This window comes from Rhopilema esculentum, chromosome 4 (assembly GCF_057945365.1).
Source record: "Rhopilema esculentum isolate cy_ngs chromosome 4, ASM5794536v1, whole genome shotgun sequence".
Lineage (NCBI taxonomy): Eukaryota > Metazoa > Cnidaria > Scyphozoa > Rhizostomeae > Rhizostomatidae > Rhopilema > Rhopilema esculentum.
In genome coordinates, this window is record NC_142818.1 from 8,847,906 (window position 1) to 8,871,264 (window position 23,359).

Genomic DNA, 23,359 nt, shown 5'->3' on the forward strand with positions numbered 1-23,359 from the left:
AAATTTTTATATCTAAAGAATTTATTCTGCTATTTTTGAAATGCTTGTTGATGTGAGTAGCTTTCGTGTAATCACCATTTATTAGTTGCGGCGATAATACCGATTGGTACGCAATCTGGGCGGCGGTAAATGGCGATTTTTATTGGTCAGATCGTTACGTCCTCCCGCAGAAGCACACGGGGCGAGATTCAACACAAGGTTACAAAGATGGCGATGTTGGAAGAAGCGTTGATCGTGACAAAGCAAAAATTTGGCTCTGCCTCGTGCAGTCTCGTCCCTTTTACAACATGATAAGATTCTCTCCAAGCAGTAAAATGTATTTGGTTTTATAAATTTGATTTTGGTGTCAGAAAAGTGTTCGAGCTTAGATCTATCTGGGATTTAGGCCGAGGAAAGGCCAGCGCACGTTGACTGGATTTACTCCATTTCGTCCCACTTCACGTTGCCGAGTAAGAATGGCAAATTTCAGCGAAACTGAAAGCTCTAGAGCTGATGGGGTAAGATTTTCTTGTCCTCGATTTTGAAGAATTGTCAGTTAAGAGGATACGTGAAAGGCACCCTTGATCAAGACTCTTGATGGTTGCTGAACCATCAAATTTTACCTGCCCTCGTGAATCTTAGATCATTCGCAGTATTATTTCTTATACGAAATTTTGATGATCATTCCCTATCTACATAACATAATTAGAGTCGTAACTTGCTCAGTTCCTCGCTGATGCCCAATCAAAAGTTAGGATCTCAATCTGTCTAGATATTAAAGGATTTACACTTATCGTACTAGCTTCTTACCTCAATTAGCATCAAAACCTGGGTCAACCCAAAACCTGTCCTGTAACATCTGAGGGATAGCAATACATTGCAAACAATTGATAGATATTTAAATATGGTGTGTTAACTTTGTATGCTCAGCAGAAAACTGGGTACAAATCAGTGATTATAGATGGCCCAGGTTATAGAAGCATGCCCCTGTTATTTAATGGGTTTTGAGGTGGGCTTTACATGCTATAAGTTTTGATCCTAAATGTCTGAAGAAATGGCCTCTATAAACATCTACCTGCCTGGCTCTATACAGCTTTTGTTTCTATCATAGCTGCTGAAGTAAGATACTACCAAAGTACCCGTGGAAAAGTTAGACAAGCCTGTAAATTACTAACCTTGACAATTCTAACTGTCTGTTCAATGACCAAATTTGCAAATCTCTCTTGTCAAACGATCTGGTACAATCATTATTATAAAGACCATAGAAAGCATGCTTGTGGATAGCCAATTCTGAAAACTGTTGAAAGTATCTTGTGAAAGCCCAACTCAAAACCTATGAAATAGCATATAATTTTATGTTTACATATAATTTTATGCTTAACCATTTGTAAGGGATGTGTTTCTAGGATAATGCCAACTTCACATTTCAGATTTTACACATAAATATATGGTTTTTTACAGTTTATGCAATTTTCTTTTTCCTGGCTTTCCTCTGATCTCTTGATTGTTTATTTGATATGAAATTATTTTTGAAGATTTAATTTTTGTAAAAATTTTGGCTGAGTTCTCTAGATTGTTGTTTTCTATCATCAGCAAATTTGTAGCTCTCTGAAATGTTGGGTTAAAAGTTTCTTAAGTTTCTGTTATTGGGCATTTAACGAATCTTTACCAAGATACAATGAATAAACGTCTTTCTTGTTTTTTGTAGCTTCTCTTTTTTGGTGATTTTGATGAGCATGAATGTGGGAAGTACTTTGAGAAAGTTAAAGCAGTTAAGGTATGTTGTGTTTAAAACATATCTAATGATTAAGCAATACCTTGACTTAAATTTTGAGATAGACAAATGAGACAATTGGAAAAATGAGAAAGATAAGACAATTATTTGAACACATGAAATATGAGTATTTTCGAAAATTAAGAACAATTTACACTGTTTTGATTAAAACCATAATCGAACAAGACAAGATTCATTTCTCCATTTAAGGTAATGAAATCAAACTCTTATGATAATCTTTTTAATTGCACTCCAAGAAAGATTTAATACTTGTATAAACTTTCTTTGTTTATAGATTTTATGTATATACATAACAAACAGGGGCAGACACTTGGTCAAATATTGGGTGGCAAGCCTATTGTTTTAATAAGATGACATCACATTTACCATTGTTTTAGAACAAAAGACCATTGTCCTCTAAAGTATTGGGGGCCAGTCGCCCCCCTCACCCCCCAGGTGTCCACCACTGATTACTGGTCATATATAGACATTATTGCTGGGTGGTTGCAAAGTGTTATTACAAACCACTTTCAAAAATGCTTTAATGCCCAGATGATGTTCCAAGGGCTAAAGTAGTTCAAATACTAAGTGCCTATATCATTCATCAATATTCGTGGTGAAATTGATTTTCAATTGCATTTTTCTGTTGAGATGTGCTTAATTCAGCTTACTTTTCCTGTGTTTTGATATCCATGCTTTGTATCCTCTATGTCACTTGCTTGGGGGGAAAAAGATTCTAGAAATGTGTTAATTGATGAAATATTTATTCCACACAATTTACCCTTTTGGGCGAATGATGAAATTCTTGCATGATTGAGTTTGTGAGTATGTTGATGCAATCTTGAGTGAACACTTGTTTCAAAGGAAAAAGCCTCAATGGGTTGAAAATTTTAGATTTATTCCTTTATACACAATGTCAATAAAAGTGATTATGCTTGTTATGCAGCCAGCTAAGCAATAAGAGATTTTGTGAAGGAATCTTTGACTGGTATATTTTTTGTGCTGAAACAATATGTTTTAATTTCAGTTTGTCAGACTACAGTCACAGGATGGCCAAAGAGGTATTTTTTCTCATAGAAACAATTGTTTTAATTTAATAGCATTTTTTTCTCTTTTTTAACAATTTTTTTTCATTCATTTCACCATCAAAACATTGATTTGATAAGTGGTAACCTTTCCAGCTCTTTGTGTCAAAATAGTGAAAAGTATCTCATACCAGACAAAATTTCACAGTAGTGTTCCATAATGGAAACCTGTTCATTGTCCACCTCCTAGTCATCCTGCTGTGTTCTCTACTCTGATGATTGTTGAACCAGTTGGCTTTCAAATATACACAAGGCTATGTCTGTTTTCTATGCTATTCATATGTTTCATATATTTTAATTGTAGCTATTCTTATGTCTCTCAGATGCTGACCTGCCCAGTGATGTAAAGAGCTGTGTTGTTGCCTCAGATGAACAACGGGAAGGTGAACTATCTGAGAAATTAGATTCCATGACATTGGATGCTGAACCACAAGATTCCAATAATGGAGGTTGTTTTATGGCCTCAAACACCAATGCTGCATGCGAAGTACAACCATTAAACAATGAAAACGATCAGCATTTGATAGCTGGAGATGATATGTTTATGAGAAAATCTACTTTTGACAGTAAGTTTTTGTTCTTTGTGTACTTTAATTGACATAATGCTACTGCAATTATGTCACTGAACATGTTTGATTAATAGGAATCTCTCTTAAATAAAATATCAGAAACTTTTACTACTCTTTTTTAAAGTATCATTCTACACTACTCAAGAACAATTGTTAAGTTTCAAAAATACAAAATTTGGATCAGCAGATTCTTGAATCTCTAGCTATCCATGATTCAAGCAACTTTGTTTTCAGACTAACTTTTGTCTAAAACTTATTGCGCTGAAAATTTTTGCACTTTATGTCAGGCAGTTTTTTAATTATATGTTTTTTATCTGAACCATTCCTGCTGAAAATGGTTGCTGTCCGTGATTCTGGTACATAGGGTGCTAGCCAAATCTTCAAACTAATTATTGTACCTACATCTATATTATTACTTTGCAAGACCAATTAGTATCATTGCAAAGAGGTAACTGACCCAATGGTAATGCAAATATTTATGCTGTTGCTAGCCCTAACGAATTGCGGACACACCAATTCTCTACTTTTCATGAATATTAGCGCTCTTCTTGCTTAATGAATAGCATTTTTATGGTTTGGTTGAATAATGTTTCTGCATAAGTTGTATATACCTTATTCTTCAACATGTTTTGTATGATTTTCATTTTCTAGGCAAGAAGCAAGGAGATCAGAAGCCTGATGGTGATGCAGTTCAAGATAAGCCAGTTCCTGAGGGATCAGTTGCCCCTAAAAGCAAACCAGTTTCTTGGGCTGCATTATTCAAATCAAATTCAAATGCACCAGCCACAAATTTGCCAACTGTTGTATCAGTGAATTTTGAGGAATCAGAAAGCAAGAATTCAGGCCCAGAAATACAGGAGAATAGTTTCTCTGAAAAAACTCAAAGATCAATATCTGTTGAAAATGATCAGGATGCAGCAGCACTAGCAGGTGTGCTATGTTTTATTTTTTCAAAGGTTTATCACTATAAGTGATATATATTTAATCACTTTAACTGTTCCCAAAGTACCAGCCAAATATGCTCTTACTGGTCTTTTGTGGATCAGCTTAGCGTGGAACAAGTTATAAGTAATCACAAGTTATAACATTTTGGTCCTTAACACCTTGATCTAAAATTGTTTTTTTTAATATCTTGTAACCTACAATCCTGGCCAAAAGTTATTGGACTGGGCTGGAAAATTGTAGTATTTTTGGAAAAATACGCTCCCCGCCCCCCACTGTCAATGTTGATACGCTTATTTCTACTCTTTTCGATTGCTGTTACTTGGGTATTTAAGAGAAAACCAACATTGCTTCAGGGGTGGGGGGTTTTGATAATATTTTTAGGGTCAAGTTGCAATTTTAGTGGTTTTTTCACCAGTCCACTAACCTTTTGGCCAGGATTGTCTAATATAGAGGGAAAAAGGAGGAGATTAAAATTTACAAATCTTATACAGAAGTATCAATTTTTGTAACCTAAAATAGGAACAATTTAAGAAAGGTGGGTCCAATCATGAAGAATTTTATATTCAGCAAGCGAAAGAGGTCATGCAGGAATCGAATTCACAACTTGTGTCAATTCTACCTTGAAGCCCAGGCCTAAATCTAATTGATATTTTGGAATTGTCAAGCAGCAATTGAATAGAGATGCCATAAAGAAAATTATTACTACTTAGACAATGGTAAAGTAGAACCCACAAATTATTAGAAAAGTCGAATGATGGTTATTAAAGGGCAAATGTACTCTCGGGTACAGTTGAAAGTTTTTGGCGGGTTTGTTAAAGTCTAATTTTTTCATATTAGGGGGTCTTGAACACAAGTGTTCAGGGTAGAAAGATTTTCAAAATCGGGGGGAGGGGTTAAGGTGATCAAAATCTACTAGACATATAGTGTTTATGTATCTTCAAATTCATGTTTAAAAAATCAAAACTTGCAATTTGGAATTTTATAACAACAAATCCATTTTTACGCATGCGCTAATATATAATATTGAAAAAAGGAGCCTTTTGTGCCGTACTGGGAAAATGATCACGAGTTACCACGAGTCACCAACGAGTTACCGTACGGGTTACATTCTACATTTGCAGACCTCAGTATGGATGTATACGAGATACCAACGAGTTACCACCTTCTTTATAAATATAATATATATATATTTATTAAAAAAGTCATGGTAACTCGTGGTATTCCCATATAAAACCACTATTAAAAAAGGTAACTCGTTAGGGTAACTCGTTGGTAACCCGTTGGTAACTCGTGACATTTTCAAATAAACTAAAGTTGACATTGATGTCACTCATTGTCAGTTCTGCAAAGTAGCGAGGACAACTTGAAATGTTTTATGTTTACCTGCTTGTATATCATGGGTAAACTCGAATGTTTTCAATCTTACAGCCATTATTTCTTTTCTCTCTCGACTGAGCTATTGTATTTTTTGTTCTCTACAACTGACTCTCTTGCTGGGAATTCGGCTGCATTTACTCTGCTGTAGGATATCAGATAGCATTTGCCAATTTCTTTCTCTCTTAAACTTTCACATGTTATCAACTAATCTTTCGTATACAAAGATCGACGGCAAATTCAATGTACGTACTACAATAGCGAAGTCTGAGGCAAAACGCATTGTGTAGACTATTAAACCCATACTAACCCATTATTTGTAGTTACTTGACCAAGAAGGACACCCGTATATATATTTCCCATTTTAATTTTGCACCCTCCACATACGTAGAGAACTTTGATTCTAATCAATTTAGGTAGACATATCGCGTCTCCTCCGATTTTCTACGTCAAGTGCAGCTTTTCGAAATTCTTTAATTTCTATGAAGATTCAACACAAAATGCCCTAAAAGACCGGCTTCCTAGTTTTTTAGCATTGGACAACCATGTCTAGACGCCTAGTAGCTCTTTCCGATACATAACAAACCGCTATGATAGATTTTCATTCTGCTTAGAAAGCAGACAATCCTGGCCAAAAGTTATTGGACTGGGCTGGAAAATTGTAGTATTTTTGGAAAAATACGCTCCCCGCCCCCCACTGTCAATGTTGATACGCTTATTTCTACTCTTTTCGATTGCTGTTACTTGGGTATTTAAGAGAAAACCAACATTGCTTCAGGGGTGGGGGGTTTTGATAATATTTTTAGGGTCAAGTTGCAATTTTAGTGGTTTTTTCACCAGTCCACTAACCTTTTGGCCAGGATTGTCTAATATAGAGGGAAAAAGGAGGAGATTAAAATTTACAAATCTTATACAGAAGTATCAATTTTTGTAACCTAAAATAGGAACAATTTAAGAAAGGTGGGTCCAATCATGAAGAATTTTATATTCAGCAAGCGAAAGAGGTCATGCAGGAATCGAATTCACAACTTGTGTCAATTCTACCTTGAAGCCCAGGCCTAAATCTAATTGATATTTTGGAATTGTCAAGCAGCAATTGAATAGAGATGCCATAAAGAAAATTATTACTACTTAGACAATGGTAAAGTAGAACCCACAAATTATTAGAAAAGTCGAATGATGGTTATTAAAGGGCAAATGTACTCTCGGGTACAGTTGAAAGTTTTTGGCGGGTTTGTTAAAGTCTAATTTTTTCATATTAGGGGGTCTTGAACACAAGTGTTCAGGGTAGAAAGATTTTCAAAATCGGGGGGAGGGGTTAAGGTGATCAAAATCTACTAGACATATAGTGTTTATGTATCTTCAAATTCATGTTTAAAAAATCAAAACTTGCAATTTGGAATTTTATAACAACAAATCCATTTTTACGCATGCGCTAATATATAATATTGAAAAAAGGAGCCTTTTGTGCCGTACTGGGAAAATGATCACGAGTTACCACGAGTCACCAACGAGTTACCGTACGGGTTACATTCTACATTTGCAGACCTCAGTATGGATGTATACGAGATACCAACGAGTTACCACCTTCTTTATAAATATAATATATATATATTTATTAAAAAAGTCATGGTAACTCGTGGTATTCCCATATAAAACCACTATTAAAAAAGGTAACTCGTTAGGGTAACTCGTTGGTAACCCGTTGGTAACTCGTGACATTTTCAAATAAACTAAAGTTGACATTGATGTCACTCATTGTCAGTTCTGCAAAGTAGCGAGGACAACTTGAAATGTTTTATGTTTACCTGCTTGTATATCATGGGTAAACTCGAATGTTTTCAATCTTACAGCCATTATTTCTTTTCTCTCTCGACTGAGCTATTGTATTTTTTGTTCTCTACAACTGACTCTCTTGCTGGGAATTCGGCTGCATTTACTCTGCTGTAGGATATCAGATAGCATTTGCCAATTTCTTTCTCTCTTAAACTTTCACATGTTATCAACTAATCTTTCGTATACAAAGATCGACGGCAAATTCAATGTACGTACTACAATAGCGAAGTCTGAGGCAAAACGCATTGTGTAGACTATTAAACCCATACTAACCCATTATTTGTAGTTACTTGACCAAGAAGGACACCCGTATATATATTTCCCATTTTAATTTTGCACCCTCCACATACGTAGAGAACTTTGATTCTAATCAATTTAGGTAGACATATCGCGTCTCCTCCGATTTTCTACGTCAAGTGCAGCTTTTCGAAATTCTTTAATTTCTATGAAGATTCAACACAAAATGCCCTAAAAGACCGGCTTCCTAGTTTTTTAGCATTGGACAACCATGTCTAGACGCCTAGTAGCTCTTTCCGATACATAACAAACCGCTATGATAGATTTTCATTCTGCTTAGAAAGCAGACAATCCTGGCCAAAAGTTATTGGACTGGGCTGGAAAATTGTAGTATTTTTGGAAAAATACGCTCCCCGCCCCCCACTGTCAATGTTGATACGCTTATTTCTACTCTTTTCGATTGCTGTTACTTGGGTATTTAAGAGAAAACCAACATTGCTTCAGGGGTGGGGGGTTTTGATAATATTTTTAGGGTCAAGTTGCAATTTTAGTGGTTTTTTCACCAGTCCACTAACCTTTTGGCCAGGATTGTCTAATATAGAGGGAAAAAGGAGGAGATTAAAATTTACAAATCTTATACAGAAGTATCAATTTTTGTAACCTAAAATAGGAACAATTTAAGAAAGGTGGGTCCAATCATGAAGAATTTTATATTCAGCAAGCGAAAGAGGTCATGCAGGAATCGAATTCACAACTTGTGTCAATTCTACCTTGAAGCCCAGGCCTAAATCTAATTGATATTTTGGAATTGTCAAGCAGCAATTGAATAGAGATGCCATAAAGAAAATTATTACTACTTAGACAATGGTAAAGTAGAACCCACAAATTATTAGAAAAGTCGAATGATGGTTATTAAAGGGCAAATGTACTCTCGGGTACAGTTGAAAGTTTTTGGCGGGTTTGTTAAAGTCTAATTTTTTCATATTAGGGGGTCTTGAACACAAGTGTTCAGGGTAGAAAGATTTTCAAAATCGGGGGGAGGGGTTAAGGTGATCAAAATCTACTAGACATATAGTGTTTATGTATCTTCAAATTCATGTTTAAAAAATCAAAACTTGCAATTTGGAATTTTATAACAACAAATCCATTTTTACGCATGCGCTAATATATAATATTGAAAAAAGGAGCCTTTTGTGCCGTACTGGGAAAATGATCACGAGTTACCACGAGTCACCAACGAGTTACCGTACGGGTTACATTCTACATTTGCAGACCTCAGTATGGATGTATACGAGATACCAACGAGTTACCACCTTCTTTATAAATATAATATATATATATTTATTAAAAAAGTCATGGTAACTCGTGGTATTCCCATATAAAACCACTATTAAAAAAGGTAACTCGTTAGGGTAACTCGTTGGTAACCCGTTGGTAACTCGTGACATTTTCAAATAAACTAAAGTTGACATTGATGTCACTCATTGTCAGTTCTGCAAAGTAGCGAGGACAACTTGAAATGTTTTATGTTTACCTGCTTGTATATCATGGGTAAACTCGAATGTTTTCAATCTTACAGCCATTATTTCTTTTCTCTCTCGACTGAGCTATTGTATTTTTTGTTCTCTACAACTGACTCTCTTGCTGGGAATTCGGCTGCATTTACTCTGCTGTAGGATATCAGATAGCATTTGCCAATTTCTTTCTCTCTTAAACTTTCACATGTTATCAACTAATCTTTCGTATACAAAGATCGACGGCAAATTCAATGTACGTACTACAATAGCGAAGTCTGAGGCAAAACGCATTGTGTAGACTATTAAACCCATACTAACCCATTATTTGTAGTTACTTGACCAAGAAGGACACCCGTATATATATTTCCCATTTTAATTTTGCACCCTCCACATACGTAGAGAACTTTGATTCTAATCAATTTAGGTAGACATATCGCGTCTCCTCCGATTTTCTACGTCAAGTGCAGCTTTTCGAAATTCTTTAATTTCTATGAAGATTCAACACAAAATGCCCTAAAAGACCGGCTTCCTAGTTTTTTAGCATTGGACAACCATGTCTAGACGCCTAGTAGCTCTTTCCGATACATAACAAACCGCTATGATAGATTTTCATTCTGCTTAGAAAGCAGACAATCCTGGCCAAAAGTTATTGGACTGGGCTGGAAAATTGTAGTATTTTTGGAAAAATACGCTCCCCGCCCCCCACTGTCAATGTTGATACGCTTATTTCTACTCTTTTCGATTGCTGTTACTTGGGTATTTAAGAGAAAACCAACATTGCTTCAGGGGTGGGGGGTTTTGATAATATTTTTAGGGTCAAGTTGCAATTTTAGTGGTTTTTTCACCAGTCCACTAACCTTTTGGCCAGGATTGTCTAATATAGAGGGAAAAAGGAGGAGATTAAAATTTACAAATCTTATACAGAAGTATCAATTTTTGTAACCTAAAATAGGAACAATTTAAGAAAGGTGGGTCCAATCATGAAGAATTTTATATTCAGCAAGCGAAAGAGGTCATGCAGGAATCGAATTCACAACTTGTGTCAATTCTACCTTGAAGCCCAGGCCTAAATCTAATTGATATTTTGGAATTGTCAAGCAGCAATTGAATAGAGATGCCATAAAGAAAATTATTACTACTTAGACAATGGTAAAGTAGAACCCACAAATTATTAGAAAAGTCGAATGATGGTTATTAAAGGGCAAATGTACTCTCGGGTACAGTTGAAAGTTTTTGGCGGGTTTGTTAAAGTCTAATTTTTTCATATTAGGGGGTCTTGAACACAAGTGTTCAGGGTAGAAAGATTTTCAAAATCGGGGGGAGGGGTTAAGGTGATCAAAATCTACTAGACATATAGTGTTTATGTATCTTCAAATTCATGTTTAAAAAATCAAAACTTGCAATTTGGAATTTTATAACAACAAATCCATTTTTACGCATGCGCTAATATATAATATTGAAAAAAGGAGCCTTTTGTGCCGTACTGGGAAAATGATCACGAGTTACCACGAGTCACCAACGAGTTACCGTACGGGTTACATTCTACATTTGCAGACCTCAGTATGGATGTATACGAGATACCAACGAGTTACCACCTTCTTTATAAATATAATATATATATATTTATTAAAAAAGTCATGGTAACTCGTGGTATTCCCATATAAAACCACTATTAAAAAAGGTAACTCGTTAGGGTAACTCGTTGGTAACCCGTTGGTAACTCGTGACATTTTCAAATAAACTAAAGTTGACATTGATGTCACTCATTGTCAGTTCTGCAAAGTAGCGAGGACAACTTGAAATGTTTTATGTTTACCTGCTTGTATATCATGGGTAAACTCGAATGTTTTCAATCTTACAGCCATTATTTCTTTTCTCTCTCGACTGAGCTATTGTATTTTTTGTTCTCTACAACTGACTCTCTTGCTGGGAATTCGGCTGCATTTACTCTGCTGTAGGATATCAGATAGCATTTGCCAATTTCTTTCTCTCTTAAACTTTCACATGTTATCAACTAATCTTTCGTATACAAAGATCGACGGCAAATTCAATGTACGTACTACAATAGCGAAGTCTGAGGCAAAACGCATTGTGTAGACTATTAAACCCATACTAACCCATTATTTGTAGTTACTTGACCAAGAAGGACACCCGTATATATATTTCCCATTTTAATTTTGCACCCTCCACATACGTAGAGAACTTTGATTCTAATCAATTTAGGTAGACATATCGCGTCTCCTCCGATTTTCTACGTCAAGTGCAGCTTTTCGAAATTCTTTAATTTCTATGAAGATTCAACACAAAATGCCCTAAAAGACCGGCTTCCTAGTTTTTTAGCATTGGACAACCATGTCTAGACGCCTAGTAGCTCTTTCCGATACATAACAAACCGCTATGATAGATTTTCATTCTGCTTAGAAAGCAGACAATCCTGGCCAAAAGTTATTGGACTGGGCTGGAAAATTGTAGTATTTTTGGAAAAATACGCTCCCCGCCCCCCACTGTCAATGTTGATACGCTTATTTCTACTCTTTTCGATTGCTGTTACTTGGGTATTTAAGAGAAAACCAACATTGCTTCAGGGGTGGGGGGTTTTGATAATATTTTTAGGGTCAAGTTGCAATTTTAGTGGTTTTTTCACCAGTCCACTAACCTTTTGGCCAGGATTGTAGTTTTTGAATGTCCCTGCTAATACTCAAAGGTTAGGGTCCTGATGCTTTTGAGCATTAGCTGCTGCTTCCATGTTATATATATTATATATTTATAAGCAATCAAAAGGCTAGGCAACAATCACTTGGTATGGTACCATTCATAGAGGGAAAAGACACAAGATCCTCTACAAATGGCACTTACAATATATTTAGCCATTTTATCACTCAAGCAAACAAAGGGACAAGGAACAAACCAAAAAAAGTTATTTAAGTTATATATTTAACCAAAAAAATATAATAATAAAAAAAATATGGGGTACGGTAGCTGCATTCAGTCAAATCGTTTTATTTCTTTAATAAGCGATATTGTAGCTTCCATAATTATTCTGGATAATTGCTCCCATGTGAACAGTACTGATCAATCTAAGATGAATTAGATCCCCAGCTTCTTTAGCCTATTCAAATTGCACCTTTTATACCTTTGATGTTCTGTTTCAAAAGCCAAAGCCCTTAGTTGTTTGCAATGTTACATCTTTGCAGAGACTTAAAAATATCTTTCCAAATAGCATTGATATGTTTTGTCTTCTTTTTAATATGTCAGATTTCCTGCAAAAGACTAGTCTTCATCCCAACAACTCATTGATCCAGCTACGTGGCTTGATAAACAATGGCAATTGGTGCTACATCAATGCTACTTTGCAGTCATTACTTGGTTGCCAAGCTTTTTATCATTTATTTAAATCTATGGCTGGAATCAAGCAGAAAAATGAAAAACTATCATCAACACCACTCACCGATACCATGTAAGTTAGCTTTCTCTATATTTTTCAATCAGTATTGCTCATTCAATATGTGTATTGCTGTGTTATGGTTTTTTCTTCTCCCCCTTTTTAGTAAGTATGACTGGCTTTGCTACAAAAAGCAAATCAGCCCTTTTTATTTGCTATAACATTTTAAATACCAAGGTTTGATACCTACAAGAGTAGTAGAACATTGAAAAGATGGCAAGACAGCTAGGTCTGTACAAAAAGACGAATGGACTGCATGACAAATTTCACACAATGAATAAATATTTTTCCTCACCTGCCATTTTAAGGATAAGTTTGGCTTTATTGAAAAGACTTTTGTATGTTTTATGTTATTGTTCATATTGGTAGGCTATTTCATAAACAGTGTATTTGTATGGGGCTATATGAAAGGACTGTATATTTGTTTCTAAAAGCTAAATGTTTAAGCACAAGAAGACACAAATCAATGTTATTCATGATTGGTATCGTCTTCTTATGTATGTTGAATTTCCTATAGCAGAGCACCTCTTTCTGCACATCTTAAGCAGAACTCACGATTGCAGTTTCCTTATGTTATTGCTTTCCTGCTAAAAAGATGTCATTTATTTAGCGTAAGAAAGACACTTAAGCATGTTTGTTGACATTGTCTTACCAGGAATCTGGTTTGTGCGCGGGAACCACCTGTCTTAGTCGATTAGAATTTACGAAGATTTGGCACATTAAGCTTCCTGGAAATTAAGAAAGCCATTCGTAACCACAGAATCTTTTATTTTAGACTATTTGAAGAATGATTAAAATAGTCATCAGTATTTTTCAGGGATTTGATTTGCTGTATTAATCAATTAGCTTTCAATCATCTTTAATAAACAGAAGAATCGATCAAGATTTATATATTGCAGTCTGTTACCCCAGAGTTAAGTTCTGCTAGAACAGACTTGTTGCTTTTTGAAAGTGTTTTTGTGCAAAATTGTGAAAGACTCAAAAATCGACTGAAGTTAAAGAATCCTTTATTCCACGCTAAGAGATTTCAATGTGACTTTGATTTCAATTTGAGATCAGTTTTCAAGAGATTTCATTTTGCGCGGTCAAATATTTGCTGACGTGACCGATTTTTATTGACAGTTTCTTTGGCCATGTTATTTTTATCAACTTTTGTAATCATACCTCAGAAAGGTTGGCAATCTGCAACACAACATTTTGTAAACCAGCTCAATACTGATCAACATTTTCATCATTATAAACTTTTATTTGCAAAAATGTATGTTTTCCTTTTTTTGTCTAATATTGCATTCAATAATGAATTTAATAATATCTTCCGCAGGATTCAGTTTGCAAATGAATTCTCCTTTTTGGACAATAGAGGTAATTATTTCCCGAAATATCTAGAATAAATCCATCGATTTCTAGAAAAGAGTTTCGTCTTTGTTGTGGGAAACTCTTCTAATTTTTCGAGCCACTTTTTTGGAAATCCTTCCGATCTTCTGAGCCTCAAGTTCACATGCCCCAAAAGTCAAATAAGGCACTCAGCATGCCTTAAAGGACATATTTTTGGGAGGGATGACTAAATGATGTCTCTAGAAAAGCAGGATAAGAGAAAACTGTTGGTAGCATGGCTGTTAGCTACTTGTGAGTATTTATGAAATGTGTAGTCGTATTTAGAGTAATTTGAGCAGATATATCACAATAATTTCTTCGTTTTATCATGCAAACATGTTTAATTTTCTTATGCTAAATTTGTCATTTTTCTCTAGTTTTCCAGCATAAAGGCAAAAAGACTGACGATTTAAGACTTGGCACATCTTTTGAACCAAAAAAGGTTTATGAAATCTTGTCTGTGCTGAAGTCTACTTTATCTGAAACGGTAAGATATTTTGAAAAGATCTTTTTTATCTTAAGCTGTGAACGTTTTTTCTAATTTCTATTTAGAATAACTCCGGAATGGTGAAACTGTTGAAAAGAATCACCATTTGATCTAGCATCTGTGAGTTTGCTTGAAATAGGAGACATGTAACTCTTTGGATGACCCAGTCAGAATTGCATTCAGAGCACACCCATCCCTTCGAAAATGTTTGATGTTGTGTTGTTATAGATTTCTTAAGGCGTTTGCCTGAATCTTTGATGTCTCTTTTATCTATCCATCTAGAAATTGGCCAAGCTTCAAAAATTGGCCTAGCAAGGGGTCCCAAATTATGGAGACAAGAAAGAGAAAAAAGTGGGTGCGGAGCTTGGTCCATGGAAAATTTTAACCTCCTAAAAACAGTTAAAAAACAGTCTGTTGTAGAAGATTGTCTAAATGATTTTTACTAATTTATCATGATTTTTCTAGGGAAAACAACAAGATGCAGAAGAGTTTCTTACTTTTCTCCTCAATGGTCTACATGAAGAGTTTGTCTCCTTGAATTCACTGGCACAAAATAGCAAGACAAAAAATCATTTTGCGATCAAGGGTGAGTATTCTGGTGTCATAGCTTAAGAACATTTTGAATCATGTGTGCATTTGGGAGATGACCGACACTATCATGTGCCTTCAATGAGAAATTCAATTCAAATCTTTCACTCCTGTAATGAAAATATACTTTAATATACAAATGATAAAACTGTAATAAACACAACCCATTAAATGTATGAACATATCTAGAATGGGACGTTAACAAAAAGGTATAATTACAAAACAAGAGTTGTATTAAGGAATTCACCTCTAAATTTGATAAGTGCCAAATAAATGCCAGAAACAAAGACCTATCAACCAATATATGGCCTAAGTGGTAACGAATTGTGATTTTTAGCCTTTGCTTGGTTTTTGTATTTTTCCGTACAGCACCCTGCTAGCTGTTTAGCCGCCAAACTTTCAAAGTAGAGTGACACTGTGCTTTTTCATATGCCGTTGATTTGCTTTGAGCTTTTATTGTATTTGAATTCCTCCCCCTTTCCTTTATGGTAGAAACATTCATGAATGGATCAACTGAGGAGGTGACTCCGCATAAGAGCACGTTTAAAGACCAAAATAAAGCAGGTACTGAAAAAGAAGAGGCTGCAGATGAGTGGGAGCAAGTTGGACGCAATAATAAAACTGCAAACCTAAGAAAGGTACACTGTTGTTGCGTTTTTTGACATTTAACTGTAGTGCTAAACAAGAACTAAATATTGGGCCTAGGGCACAAATACTTCAATCTTTCGTGCATTATATTGATATGTCGGTTTGCAAATGTAAGATCCGCTTATGGATGTTCAAATTCTTTTTTCAAGTTCTCAGTATACTGAATATCAATGACAACTTAATATACAAGACAAAGAATGTATCCCAGCAATACCTAAAGAACTAATTGTCGTCCTTCTTTTCTTTTAAATATATATTCAGTTCGTTGAACCGCGCTGCCTAGTTACAAAATGGCACTTCATCAGGAGTTAATTCGTAAACTTATCTTTCCCACTCTTACTATTTTGTTTGACTGTAAAAGTATCCAGATCAGTCATTGAATTAATCAACTGAACAAATTTGAAGGCTGATGTAGTCTGGCATTATCCTAGCAAAGAACTTTTAATTGATATACTATTAACAATGCTGGCTCCTATTCCACCATTTTTAATCTTAAACGTTGCTATATAAGATAACACTGATAATTTTCTCCTTGTTGGCCAGTAAACGTTTCATTTATTTCTGTGTCTGTTTGTCATCACAATTTGTATCATTTTCCTTAGTTTAGTAAATGGCTTTGATAAAGATCGTTGCATTAAGTCGTTTTCAAATATGTCTCTCAAGGATTTTTAACCATTTATGTTTTGACGTTTGGAAGCATTACTTAACTTACGTAATCAAGTAGCTACAATCATTAAAAATTTATTTGAAAAAATTAAGGATATTGAAATTTAATCATAATGAAATCAAACATGAACAAGATGGCGAAATTAGGATGAAAATGCTTGGAAATGCTTACACATAGATCTTTTAACTCTAAATCTGCCCTCTTGTCCCCAGACCTCAGCAAGCGAAACTCTGATCACCAAGCTTTATGGCGGCATCATCCGCTCTTCCGTGCACCACGCCGGTGCCAAAGAATCAGCAACTCTGCAGCCTTTTTTCACGATCCAGCTCGACATTCAGGTAAGGATTCATTTGTTGAAATTTTCAAACTCGTCTATGCTCAGTATTGCAATCTTCAATCCACTTCCTCCTGCTGTAATGAACGGGTTTTTCGATGGCTACGTAATCATACAACTAGGCCTAAAAATCTTTAAATTAGAGGAAATTACACAATTTAAATTAAAGGGAACGGTGCAGAAACAACTGAAAGAAGAGTTAAATAAGTTTGTTTCTATGTTTGAGCATGAAATTGGCAGTTGAAGTTGGAAATAGAATTTTTTTGATGGTCAATTTACTGCAATGTACAATAGGCCTTTGCATTCTTTGGAATCAGTGAAAAATCTTAAAGAGCTTTGAATTTGTTGCAACAAAAAGAGAAAATTCACAAATAAGCCTTTCATAATTTTTAAAGTTAGATAATTGTTAGTTAGTTAGTTAGCTAGTTAGTTAGTTAGTTAGCTAGCTAGTTAGTTAGTTAGTTAGTTAGTAAGTTAGTTAGTTAGTTAGTTAGTTAGTTAGTTAGTTAGTTAGCTACTTAGTTACTTACTTACTTACTTACTTACTTACTTACTTACTTACTTACTTACTTACTTACTTACTTACTTACTTACTTACTTACTTACTTACTTACTTCATTACTTACTTACTTACTTACTTACTTACTTACTTACTTACTTACTTACTTACTTACTTACTTACTTACTTACTTACTTACTTACTTACTTAGTTACTTACTTACTTAGTTAGTTACTTAGTTAGAAGACTAAAATTTCCAGTTGTTAATCTAGATTGGTTAAGAGCTTGGGCTTAGTTAAGAATAGCAATCATTATGGTTATTGTAGAAATGTTTAATTAGTTTATTTTCCAAAAGCTCCGGATTTTCTAATTTTTCTTTGCAAGCTGTTTTCTTATATTTAAATCTTTCTTTTGTAGGCTGAAAATATTTGGAACATAAAGGATGCATTTGAGAACTATTTCACCAAAGAAAGCATTGAAGGTTTTACTTCATCCAAAACAAAGTCAAAGGTATTTGATAGTTCATATATTGTTTATATATATATATATATATATATATATATATATATATATATATATATATATCATAGATTGAAGAAAGTAAAACTACATGGTTTATCTCTACAAGCCTGTTTCGTGAGTAACTCACATCTCCTGAAGAGTGAGTTACTCACGAAACAGGCTTGTAGAGATAAACCATGTAGTTTTACTTTCTTCAATCTATGATATATATATATATATATATATGTATATATATATATATATTGAACTCTTAATCCTTATCTGCTATTTAGCTGGAAGGCTAATTGTAACTTATTTTGGATCTAAATCTAAAAGCTGGTTAATTTTTAAGCTTCATAATTTCAACTTGTATTTAATCTATATGTCTTGTATGAAACTCTTCAGCCAAAGTTCAACTGATTTGCATATCAGTCCAGATATAACTACCAGGGATAAGATCTTATAAAAACGTTGAAATGCTTCCGAGTGGATTCCATTTTCGGAATAACAGCCAATTGCTGCTTTTCAATGATTTAATGCTGATGTGATACTCTTATGTTATGTCAACGCATTTTACATTCTAGATACTGCAAAATTTGTTTTTTGTCTTTTTCCAAGAGTCTAAATGATGTAAAACACTTGCTAGATATTTCTTTCATAGATCGACATATCCAAAGAAAATTATAGGCTTGGTAAACCTATAGAACATTTCCAGAAAGATTTAATAATAAAGTTATAATTTTTATAACACACACTCCTTTTTTATTGAATCTCACTTGAAAATGATAAATGCTTGTGTAAGTCTCATTCGTTCGTGTTTTGAGTCTTTTCTATCAGCCTTTTCTATTAGGCATCTAAGTTTCGTATTAATTTCTACTTCGAAAACTACAGGTCGAGGCGTCCCACAAAACATCTTTGGAAAAGCTTCCTCAAGTTTTGATACTACACCTGAAATATTTTGTCTATGATAAAACTGGTGGTTGTCAAAAGATACACAAGCATATTGATATCGCACGCGAGCTGGAAATTCCGAAAGGTGAATACTCTTTTCTTGAAATAAGAATTGTTTGTAATAACTTTCTTATGCGAAATTTTTCTGAGGAACCAGTTTATTCAATTTAGTTTTGCAAAATTCCCATTTGAACAAACATAGTCTCTATGTCTCAATCAGTTAGAAGTAATGTTTTTTAAAAAATGGCTTTGAAAGAAGCAAACGTTTTAGAACATACTTAAGTTTTTCGTCTGACACTCTTCAGAGTATAAAACGTCAGAACATAGATCTTGCTTGCAAACAAGATATTTTTCAAAGGCCCTTGTTAAATCTAGTTATATTTCTATAGCCAACAGTCGTGCTTTTAGCTAAGTTTTTCAACGATTTATGAAACGTTAAGGGCACTTTGAAGTCTTCCCTAGATGAGCACCCCTTTTGATTTCTGATGTTTCTCCTCGTTGAGGGTATGCGCCCGTATTTGTAACTTTTTTGTGTTCCTTATTTTGTTCTGTCTTTTTAATCTTTTTAAATTGCCTTCAGATGTATTGTCTTCGAGTTTGAAAGGAAGAGTTCCAGCAAACCAACGAACGTACGAGCTGTTTGCAGGTGAGTAAGCTGATTTTATTCATCCCTGGTACCCACATTATATGCAATGTAGGGATGGTTCTTTAAGGCTAGATCTTGACTATAAAGCAAAAGTTAATCTTAGTCTTCATGTATAATGACTTGAAATAAATCTAAGGGTTTCTTTCCTAAGAGTAATTTTTATTAAGTCCTTTTTGTGTGCTTATCAGAGCTCCTAATTAAAACGCACGTAGAAACATAGCCCTGCTAAAGATATTTATTATCTAGCTTTACAGCTGACAGCCTACAAAAATACTGTCTTGCTTGAAATTCTCTTTTCACGCTCTTATCTCACGATAATACGATGGTGGGTGCCCTTAATATTGAAGACTCATGCACGGGGGCAAAGAGTCATGAATAACTAAACAAAAGAGACCACTCACAATTCACAATGAACCAAACAACGACCGTTAACAATCAACTAGAGAATTACAAAGATTGTGGGCTAAAATAATACTAAACCAAGGGAATTTTAAAGCATCAATACTATATGATCTCAAGGAACTTACATCGCAATAAGAGGTGATATTGTAAGTTGAAACGGAGCAGCAAGTTTGATACAATGGCTCGGAATCTATTTCAGGCCATATTTTACTTTGCTGGCATTGGCTGTAGAAACATTGAGGGTTAATACATACTTTTCAAGAAACAGTTCTATTTTACAATTAAATGATAGCTTTTCAACTGTGTATTTAATGTCTCTCTCCAGTTGAATTTCACCTCGGCAAACATGCAGCTGGCGGTCACTACACAACCGCGGTGAGGCACAAGGAGCCCCTTGGCTGGGTTTATTGCAACGACAGCATCATTCAAAAAACACAGTTCAACCAAATCACAAAACAGCACAAAGACAAAGTTCCATATTTGCTATTTTACGAGCGCGTCAATCACTTTGCTAACTAAAAACAGAGGCGTGCAATTAAATAAAATGCATATTTTTACCCCCAGATGATATACTTTGAAATGATGTGCAGTTTATGGTAATACTTGGATAATAATAGCTGAATTGTATTTGAACAACGGCGCGTTAAATTTTAATTTGATAATGCGAAGTCTTATACATGACACTTGAAAAGTAACAAATTTGGACTGGAGAATTTTCTTTGGAAATAAAGATTAATTATCCGTACATATATTTTGGATTGCTTTATTTTCTAGTGTCTGAAGTTTTAATGCTTAACAGTTTGCGTGGCATTTTTAATCCGGTCCGAATGGAATCTATCTTAAGAGGGTTTTAATGCCTAAAAGGGTAGTCAATAAAGACCCTTATGGTGGATTAAGACAAAAGATAGACTGCGCCTATACCGTTATAATTCTTCTAAAAAATTGATGAAAATTCACATACTTCTATATTGCTTTATCTGTTACTGACACAGTCAACTTATGACGCTGAACTGGACTGGAATTTGAATGAGCCCTTAGTTTTACGTAATTCTTCCACTTTTAGAGAAATCTCATACAAATCTAAGACCAGATTCGTCCTATAAATGAATTTAGAAAATTTGCTTTGTGAATTACATTTGCAAACACTCAATTCCCTGTCAGCATTTTTATTAGAAGTGTATTATCCTTCATGTAGATGACCCCGTCAAATGGATTGCCTATCATCGTTTGAATTTTGCCTCTTCTATTTTAAGTATTTCAGAGCTGCGTCTCTGTTCAACTTTCACTGTGTCAAATCACCCAAAAATGATTAAATTTTATCACATCTTTATAAGGTCAGTCCTACATTTTTGTCAAACGTAAGCTAGCTCAAAATTTATTCGGTCACAAACTTTCCCCCAAGTTTTACCGAGGCACAAAATTTTGAGACAATGTTTTCTTGATTTCGATCGGAAATCAAAGTACAACTACGTCACATTTCTCATGCTAACAATTATATTCATTTTTAAATCCAGCTGTTTTGAAACAATTATATTTTATCATTTCGTGGCATTTTAGGGCACTTTGTGAAACTTTGAGATAAAGTTTTTTAGCAGCAGTATAAAATAAACTACAAGTTTCCTTCCAATTTTTCAGTCTCATTGCCCTAAGGCCACCCCTCTCTCACCTTGGGAAAAATTGTTACACCGAAATATAATGTGCCTGAGCGGCAGAGAAACTATAAAGTGGCTGAAATCATACTTGAAGGTCGATTACATAGAAAAATGTTTAAGCTACGTAACAAGTAATTCTAGGGAAATCTGACACTTGGTAATTCAGGGTTGCTGAGCCATTACGGAGAAGATATTCAAGATCTGTATCGCAGGATTTGTCTTGTATCTTTGCATTAGAAGACTGATTTACCTTGCGCTTTTTTAAATGCATTTATCTTTAAGATTTTTAACAAGAGTGGTATTATTATCAACGTTTGCGATAATCTTCAAAACAAATGTTTATATTTGTTCATAGTGGCTTTTAAATTACTCTCCATCAAGATACAAGAGGTCCTTTAAACACACTATGTTTTCGCTGCTTAAAAGCAGAGATATGCTGTGTGAATAAAAACGATTTTTGTCATCTTTGTATTGTAATAATGCAATGTATCTGCACTTCTCTTCACTGTTTGAAACTCAGGTAACAAAAGTTTTTATTGCACAGCATTTTATTCAAATGATATATGTTGCTCCGTACACCTCGATGTTACGGCGTTTATGTTGAAAGCTGTTTCGTTAAATGAATTCGTTTATGATTTTATCTTGTATCGAAAGCTCAGCTGCACTTAAAATGACTACACTACAAACAGAGTTTTTAGTCATTCGTTAGTCTTTTTAGTCATTCTGTAAACTTGTTATGCTCTCTGAAACATCTTCAGCTTAGAAATGGTATCTGCCTTAGATTTATATTTCTTTTTATTCTTTCTTTCAAGCTACATTCATTGGCGTAACGCAGTTTGGGGCATGTTAGTCTGATCACTTTAGTTTAGGACCAAAAGGGGCCCCAAATTATTTTTATATCTACATCTGTTAAGACTTCGCTCAATTTCTCCTCATTTTCAAAACTTTTAAAAGTTCTTCAATTGAAGCTTCTAAAACGTAGATTCTCCTAGTTAACGAGGAAAATTTGTCACTTTCATATTTTGATATGGTGTTTTCACATGCGCAACAGAGTTAGGTAGGGTCCCATCCTTGTTCTTTCTTTAAGGCCCCAGACGCCTCCGTTACGCCACTGTCTACACTACACTCTTAATAAACTGTGATATCCCGCGATTACGAACCCCACTTATTGCGAACTTATCGCCATTTTAAACTACGCTGAGCGCACCACCCTAGTGAGGGGGGGGAGGCGAGTAGCTGGGAGGGGAATGAGTATGGCTAACGTTAAAACACCGTACGCCATTGATGATATTTTTGTATGCAAGGCTACTAGCATTCCCTCCTTTAGAACACTGGTAGGTATTAAAGATCCAACATTGATGGTAACCGCATGCATCTTTCTAATCTCCCCGCCCGAAGAAAACGACGAAATATTCGACCACTTCATTTTGCATTACATTTCCAATGAAAAATATGTAACGTGCCATTGCAAAGATCGCTTCTCAAAGAAAGTGATTCTTAGATCAGGCTTAGAGCAGTTTTCTTACATACCCTAAAGTAAGGAAACCAATCACCTTTTTTCCAAATCGCACCCCTATTTTAGGTACTTAGAACACAAGGAAAGGAATAGGACTGGATCGGTTGAATAACGTGGGCATATTATGTCTTTTCAACCACATCATCAACAACTTTGCTGTGTTCATTTTAAGGCAAAGGCGCTGATATGTCACTTGTATCCTGTATTCCTTATGGATTGTCCTTTCGTTGGCTAAAGGAATATCATAGTCGTAATTTACTTTTGTTTTATATGAGTAAATGTGCATATGACTTTATGCAGTTTCTATGCTTTGTTTCCTAGATGCTGCTGAATTTT

General features: G+C 34.8%; 1 protein-coding gene across 1 annotated transcript; it reads left to right on the forward strand.

The window, feature by feature from the left end:
* The first annotated feature begins 158 nt into the window (after positions 1 to 158).
* Positions 159 to 23,312, forward strand: LOC135691413 (ubiquitin carboxyl-terminal hydrolase 10). The gene is made up of 15 exons (XM_065209273.2): positions 159 to 497; positions 1,688 to 1,756; positions 2,781 to 2,814; positions 3,162 to 3,404; positions 4,059 to 4,337; positions 12,572 to 12,773; positions 14,080 to 14,120; positions 14,510 to 14,619; positions 15,085 to 15,205; positions 15,700 to 15,845; positions 16,735 to 16,860; positions 17,773 to 17,865; positions 18,748 to 18,892; positions 19,388 to 19,453; positions 20,181 to 23,312. The coding sequence occupies exons 1-15, from the start codon at positions 456 to 458 to the stop codon at positions 20,372 to 20,374; spliced, it is 1,911 nt and encodes a 636-aa protein (XP_065065345.1). The 5' UTR covers positions 159 to 455; the 3' UTR covers positions 20,375 to 23,312.
* Positions 23,313 to 23,359: the final 47 nt, after the last annotated feature.

What these genes read in the sequence shown, in the direction of transcription:
- LOC135691413 (XM_065209273.2), top strand. Translation starts at nt 456, where the DNA reads ATGGCAAATTTCAGCGAAACTGAAAGCTCTAGAGCTGATGGG. An exon ending in AAAGCTCTAGAGCTGATGGG is followed by an intron (nt 498 to 1,687) that starts GTAAGATTTTCT and finishes TGTTTTTTGTAG; the next exon opens with CTTCTCTTTTTTGGTGATTT. An exon ending in AGAAAGTTAAAGCAGTTAAG is followed by an intron (nt 1,757 to 2,780) that starts GTATGTTGTGTT and finishes TTTTAATTTCAG; the next exon opens with TTTGTCAGACTACAGTCACA.